The 7,649-nt window shown below is 46.0% G+C and overlaps 1 protein-coding gene across 1 annotated transcript; it reads left to right on the forward strand.

The window, feature by feature from the left end:
* Positions 1 to 536: 536 nt before the first annotated feature.
* On the forward strand, positions 537 to 3,857 carry KBTBD13 (kelch repeat and BTB domain containing 13). The gene has a single exon (XM_061595680.1). The coding sequence runs from the start codon at positions 665 to 667 to the stop codon at positions 2,024 to 2,026; it is 1,362 nt and encodes a 453-aa protein (XP_061451664.1). The 5' UTR covers positions 537 to 664; the 3' UTR covers positions 2,027 to 3,857.
* The last annotated feature ends 3,792 nt before the right edge of the window (positions 3,858 to 7,649 follow it).

Consider the following 7,649-nt stretch of genomic DNA (forward strand, 5'->3'; position numbering starts at 1 on the left):
CTTGGGTGACCTTGGGCCAGTCGCTGCCTCTCAGCCTCAGAGGAAGGCAATGGTAAACCCCCTCTGAATACTGCTTACCATGAAAACCCTATTCATAGGGTCACCATAAGTCGGAATCGACTTGAAGGCAGTACACAACAACAACACAGTTTCAGAAAGTACACATTTGGTAGGTTCACCATTAAATGCAAACGTAACTGAATTTCTCCCCAACCTTAAAAACAACAAGTAGAGCCTAGAAGCCTGCCCATTCCTGCTTCAGAGCTTGTGGGTGCCATTTCTTTTCAGAATACAGTCACATTGAATTGAAGGTGACCTCCAGTGATCTGTGCAGTCTTGACACCTTCTCTCCTTGCCACCCCCAGCCGCTCCTCTGTGTTGGAGCTAAGCAAATGCTCCAGCTATCAATTTGCAAATTGCCTTTGGAAAGACCTAGGTGCTCCTCGCGTTGCTGCCTTGGTCACATGGACAACAGCTATCTTTAGAAGGCGGTATTTATATTACGGAGTTTGCAGCTTCTTAGCCTCTCAGGCAGATACAGGAAGATAGGAATCGGACAGAGTGACTTATCCGAAGAACAGTCTGATCTCTGTGATGCGCTTGCTGGTGATGGACTAGACAGAAAGAGGCACTGCAGCAACACAAGGCCAGCCTCGACTGGGCCATGCAGTCCCAGCTTGCCGAAAGGGTGCGGATCCAAGTGGAAGAGGATTTTTTCTCTGTGGACAAGACGCTCCTGGTGGAGCACTGTGAGTACTTCCGGGCCCTCTTCCAGTCTGGCATGAGAGAGAGCACACAGAAAGAGATCCAGCTCAGAGACCTGAGTGCCATGGGCTTTGCCATCATGCTGAAGGTCCTGAAGGGAGAGTACCCTACTCTCAGCTGTGAGGAGAACCTCAAGGCGGTGGAGTGTGCCGCCTTCCTGCAGGTGGAAACCATGGCCAAGTATCTGATTGCATCCATCAATTCCGACAACTGCATCCTCCTCTACCAAGCTGCCGCCATGTTTGGCCTTCTGGACCTGTTCCACAGCGCTGCACTGTACATAAGAGATAGTTATTTGGACCTAGAGGAGTATCTGGACTGCCTCTCTCCAGACCTTCTGGATTACATTGAGTCCCTCATCCCCAGCTCATTTGTGGCCGTGGGAGCTCACACACCCACATTTGAATTCTTGGAGGATCTCTCGCGAACTATTTGCTACCTAGACGAGGAATGCAACACCTGGAGGACCCTTTCCTGCTTACCGTTGACAGCCAGCACATTCCTGGCGGGCATGGCTACACTTGATAACAAGATCTACATTGTGGGTGGGGTCTACGGTTATAACAAGGAGGTTGTGGACCGGAGTTTTTGCTACGACCCGGCAGCCAACAGCTGGACTGAGTTCCCTGGTCCTCAGCACCTTCGCTATGACTTCACACTGACAGCCCAAGATGATAGCCTTTATGCCATAGGTGGGGAGTTTGAGAAGGCCCCGCTGAAGTCAGTGGAGAAGTTTAATGTGTCCACCAACACCTGGAGCTTCGTTTCTGACCTGCCCCAGCCAACCACGGCGGTGCCCTGCGCCCAAGCAATGGGACGCATCTTTGTTTGCCTGTGGAAGCCTCTGGACACCACCATGATCTATGAGTACAAGTTTCAGAAGGACGAATGGCTTCCCATCTCGACCCTCAACAGGCCTCAGAGCTACGGCCATTGCATGGTGGCTCATAGAGACAATCTCTACATCATACGGAACGGGCCTTTTGATGACTTCTTGCGATGCGTGATGGACTGCTTCAACCTGACCACGATGCAATGGACATCTTTACCTGGGCAATTCGTGAACAGCAAAGGGTCCCTCTTCACGGCCATCATCAAGGGCGACACAGTTTACACGGTCAACAAGGTGCTAACCCTGCTGTATACCATCAAGGAGAACATGTGGAAATTCAAAAAGGAGAGGGCTGGTTTCCCCAGGAGTGGTTCTTTACAAACCTTCCTCCTCAGGCTTCCAAGAACAGATCACAGCATTGCAACGTAGAGGGCCAGTCTCTGCTAGATGGATTTCTCAGGGACCAATGTCTCAATAACCACCCTGTCTCTCCTCACTGCTATGCCAGACCTCCTCCGATATTGCCAAATTTACATCCAAGGGTGGTGATATCTTACTCTGACTCATGCTCTCTGTGTCTTCTGGGGCAGCAAAATCTCAAGGCAGGGATCCCAGGGATAGCATCTGAGGGTGCAGCAGAAGCAACAACAGCATGGTTCTCTGTTCCTACTACTGGGCTTGTGGTTTTGTGGGCCTTGAGCAATACGGTTTCCACAAACCTATTGGTCATACTCAGCAGGTTCCCCAGGCAGGCCAACCCATTCAAGGGGGAGCAACTGGCGAGCAGGTGGAGCCATTCACTGGCAGGAAGCCCAGTGATGTCCAGGAGAAGACTTGTGCACTCAAGAGGAAGAGCCTACTGTAGGGCCTTGGAGGTACAGAGCTTCAGCTTGGAGGTTCAGGGCTCAGTCCATTGGCCATGTTCCCTTTGGTCCATTCCTGGGTGAGTGGAGGAATCGACCAGTGCATTGCCTGCCTTGATGAGTCTCATGAGAAGTTTCCTTATACTGAAGTCAGATCACTGGCCCACGTAGCTTGGAAAAGTTACTTTTTTGAACTACAACTCCCATCAGCCCCAGCCAGCATGGCCATTGCATTGGGCTGATGGGAATTGTAGTTCAAAAAGTAACTTTTCCAAGCTCTGGGCTGGCAACAGCTCTCTAAGGTTGCAGTTCTTTCCCAGCCCTATCTGGACATGCCAGGGATTCAACCCAGGACCTTCTGCTCTGCTCTGCCCCTGAGCTGCAGACCTTTCCCTAAAACAACAACAAGAAAAACCCAAGATTCCAGACCTCATGGTTCCAAACTGAAGGCTGATTTAAATAGGAATAAAGGAAGCTGCCATGTGCAGAGTCCATCTAGCTCACTAGCATGAGCTTTCCGGGTCACAAGGTTCTTCCCAGTCCCACCTGGAGGTACTGGGGGTTGAACCCAGGACCGTCCGCATGCAAAGCAGGTGCTCCGCCACTGAGCTACGGCCCGTCCCTTTCTCCTCTGCTAAAGGTTAAAAAGGAGTAAGCACTAAATCTCTGCACTAAAAGCGGCTGACACGAACACACGCCCTGCTTTTAGAGCAGGGAGTTTCCCAACTGGAACATTGGAAATGTAGAAATTCAAGGTTAGTAACTGGACAACATGTTGAGATTTTATTGTTATTTTTAAATGACACCAATCCAGCGAAAGAAACATGCTTAAGTCCTGTTGAACTGAATAAGACTTAAGACTGGGCCCCATCAACTTTCAAGTGTGCAATAAACAAACTTTTTTTTCTGCTTGGCTTTAAATATGATATTGAAGGCGTTGATCCTGATTTTTGTTTTGTTTTTTTAAAAGAGCTCAGGCTTTACATTGGTTTATTTTTTAAACTGGATTGATGTTTTTATTTTGTTTACTGTCTCAGGGGACTTGTTTGGGCCAAAAGGTGGTTTATATATATGTGTACAAATAAATACAAAACTCAATAAACTCATAGTGTAGTATTTAAGTTCCGTTGCTTCAATGAAAACATTTGCCTGTGCAGAATGTTGCACTTTCTTCCCAGGATTGTTAGTAATGACTGTATCCTGCAATGAAGTGAATAAGTGTTTGTGTTTGTAACGTTTTATATTCCCCGCAATTCAAGTTGAGACAAGCTATAAATAGATCCTTGCTAGGGAATTAATGGCTTCGTAACAAAACACAGACTGACTCAGATTCAGAGTTGAATTTGCAGGGCTGAGCATATGCTTTTTCATTTTGCATTAAACAATTTTGAACTTAATCCAGAGGATGCTGGTTTAATGAGCGTCATTAATTCTACCCAGCCTTCAAAGCAGCACCAAAGCCCAAAGCAGATCCCCTTTGCAAACTTCTCCCTCCTGATATGCAGCTTTTCAAATGAGAGGAGGGAATACAGCAGGATAAAGTGCCACGCTGAGGCACTGAACACTAGACATTTCCCCGGATGGTCTGTGATTGAAGCCAGACTTGGCTGTAGAACCAACAGGCAACTCATGACTGTTTTTGGTAACAACTGTTCAGCAGATGGTGGTTTGCAAGCCTTGCCCGCGTTATGCTTTGTACGTGCCTATGGAAGTCTGCAGGCCCTTGACTATGCTAACTTTAAGGGCATATTTACATCATAGAACAAAACTGGTTTAACTGACAGCAGAAGCAGTTTGCCAGGTGGGACAGAGCCACTATGTTAGATCCTGGGCAGGTGGGTCACTCTTGCTTGCCAGGAGGAAGAGGGGGAGGCAGCGGAGGGGTCAGTGTACTGGATTGGCTCCGCCGGGGCGTTTGTATTGGAGTTTGGTACAAACTGCATTGGAGTGCAGAAATGAGTAGTCTGGTTAACAATGGTGGCTGACAGAATAAAGAAACCAGGTTTATTATTACTGGGAAATAAAGTCATTCTGTGTACAGGCATACACGTGGCTGTTATGGAGTCATGAGGATAGTGCTCACACATCTAATTAACAAGATGGAGGAAGGAGGGAAGCTTTCTTTTTTAAAAAAGAAGGAATCAGCAAGGGAAGAATAAGTTGCCTTTCCATCTATCCCCCCCCCCCAGTTCACCATGCTGACGTCCTAGCCACCTTCCCTTCTTCCTCCCAGGAAGCAACAGTGACCCACCTGCTAGGGAGCCAATGTAGCAGCCAGCCAGCCACTTCTGATTGTCACTGCGTGTAGTAGTCAGAGGACTGGGGGACCAGGATTGAAACTAGCTATTTAGCCATGGAGCTCACTGGTTGAGCTTTGGCAAGTCACTGCCTCTCAGCCTAACCTACCTTACAGGGTTGTTGTGAAGATAAGATGCAAAGAGGGAGAACAACGTTCGTCATCTGGGGCTCCTTGCAGGAAATGTAACAAACCAAATAAATAATAATAAAGCGTTTGCCAGGCAACCCTGGGATTTGTAGTTCTGCAACAGGAGGGCTGGGGGTGCTAGAGATGAACTGAGCACTCTCAACACCCACATGGGAAGCTGCCTTGCACAGGGTCAGACTGTTGGTCCATCTAGTTCATATTTTCTGCTCTGACTAGCAGTGGCGCTCCAGGGTTTCATACATGGGACAATACCAGCCCTACCTAGATATGCTGGGGATTGAATCTGGGACCAATTAATTATTGCTCTAGGCTTTCATCCATTTCTCACTGAAATAAGAGTGGGCTATGCCAGCTATTGGGCATATGCCATTTTATTTAAGAAAAACATGCTGTATCAGGTACCTACGAACCACAAAGGATCCTTGTGTCCTTCTGTTACATTCAGCTGAATATCACATTTGTTTCCCCTTTCTCTTTTAATATGAGGCACAAATACTTTTTATTTGGCTGAAACAGAAGCAGGTGTCAATCAGCCGTATCTCAAGGAAAAACAATAATGCATTCATGGTGGCAAGGAAAAACAAAACAAAACCACTTTATTGGAAACAGCGTTTGTATCTTGTTTCAAATAAGGGGTTTATACTTGATTACAATAAGCTGGATACTCTGAACCCCAATATATTATGAAGTTTTATTCCCGACACTGGAAATACAGGCGTATGTGTGAGCTGAAGAAAAAGATAGGGGAGGATTGCTTATTGGGGTGGTGACATCTCGGACCTCTCTTCCTAGAGATGTTATCATGTGCAGAAGGAGTTGGTACTTCATCTGAGAAATGGCTCTGCTGGGTTTCGCTAAACCTAGTCCCAGTTTTCCAACATGGGTTGACATTTTGTAAAAAGCCAACACACCTGTTCATCAAACACACCCAACAGTGCTCAGCTTTACCCAACCACCTTCCGGTTAATTTTGAGGACTGAATGGCTGCTGTTGCTGGAGTCCATCCAATGGCCAATCGAAATAAGTCAGGGCATTGGCCACGAGACTGGAGCAGATAAAAGCATGTGAGGATCCCTCCAGATGGCCTGTTTATTGAGCACTCATCCTGATTTGCTTGCATGAAGCTTAAGAGGTGGTCTGGTCTTTGTTCAGCATTGTTCTGATTTATTTACAGTGTGGTTCTACGGCAGTGAGCGTTCATCCTGAATGGCTTGCAGAGTGTTTAGTACATGTCTTCATATCAGTCATTCACTCATCTCCAACTTTTCGGTGCATTTCCTTGTCACTTTCCTAACTGCAAAGCATCCAGCTTTTTTTTAAAGTGGATTTGTTGTGACCGTGCACTTTAATCCACTTTAACTGCACAAACATAAATTTCTCAGTATGTGCTTGAAACTGTCCTGCAAAATACTGACAGTCTGGAGCCACTCTTAGAAAAACAGAACCATCTCAAGTTGCAAGGCCTGGTTTCGGTTTTCCAGTCCTGCAGATCTGTTTGCAGACAGATGCAAGAGAGTGCAGGTTATGTACCACAGGTTTGTGTCAAGCCCATGGTCTTCCACAATTGTTAGCAAAGCCTGCAATGCAACTAGAAGCAATTCATTTGCAGGGGCTTTTAGACTTTGCCTCACCTATCATTTGCTGCAAGAAAACGTGGGGAAGGATGGTCACTAACCTAGATGGTTTTGAAAAAGAAAGGATTAGAAAAATTAACAGTGGATAGGCGTCTCAATAGCTATTAAAGATAACAGCATATAGAACCTCACTGTAAGTATAACTTAGAGTATTGGGTGCTAGAGAAAAGCAATGGATGGGCACCACCTCCCCACTCTGCTTGTGTACTGTCCAGAGGAATCTGGATAGCTACAGCTGGAAAACAGATTGCTCGATTAGATGGAATTTGGCTGGTCCAGCTAAGTTCTTACATTCAAAGCATGTTCAAAAGACATGCAGTGGGGTGTGCAGCATGTTCTGTTCCTTCTCAGCATGAAAAAAAGGCTGATTGTCACACCAGAAGGGCATTCACTGGGTTCGTGTCATGAGCTCCTCAAGCGCTTTATCTCTGTGGTTCTCACACAGCAAGGGGACTTCTTTGATGTTGATTTGCTGAAAGCCCATGTCACTGAACTGGGCTGAGATGTGAAGGAATTCTGCTGCTTGCAAAGGAAACAGAGTGAAAACTACGTGATCCGCGGGAACACACAGTGCACTTTCCCTAACTGCTTTGTTAGGACTTGAAGGGCCATAACAGAGACTGCAGGAGATCAATAGGCCTGGAGGGTTTAAGTTAGAAAGTTTCAGTGTTCAGAGGGATACCAGAACAGTGTGTATATGTGCCTGTGTCTCACTAAAGCTGCCAGTTCTGTGCCTTGCTAGGGTTGGGGGAGAAATTTGGTTCAGTTCATTTTTAAAGGTGAATGTACCTAATTCTCACTTTCCAAAACAATACACAAACTGAAACAGCCATCCTTTGAAATTTGCACTTTTTTTTTGAATTCTGCTATGCAGTTCTCCCGCCAAATAATGTATACAAAAATTCACACAGAAGGGAAATGTGTGCATATGAATGCACATATTAGTGAAAGCAACATACAAAAATGCATTCTATTAGGGAAAATTACTTCGCAAAAATACATATATTAATAATAATAAATAATAATAAAATTTTATTTGTTAGTCGCCCATCTGTCCGAATTAACGGACACTCTGGGCGACGTACAACAATACAAAATACAATATAAAA

Source organism: Rhineura floridana, chromosome 14 (assembly GCF_030035675.1).
Source record: "Rhineura floridana isolate rRhiFlo1 chromosome 14, rRhiFlo1.hap2, whole genome shotgun sequence".
Classification (NCBI taxonomy): domain Eukaryota; kingdom Metazoa; phylum Chordata; class Lepidosauria; order Squamata; family Rhineuridae; genus Rhineura; species Rhineura floridana.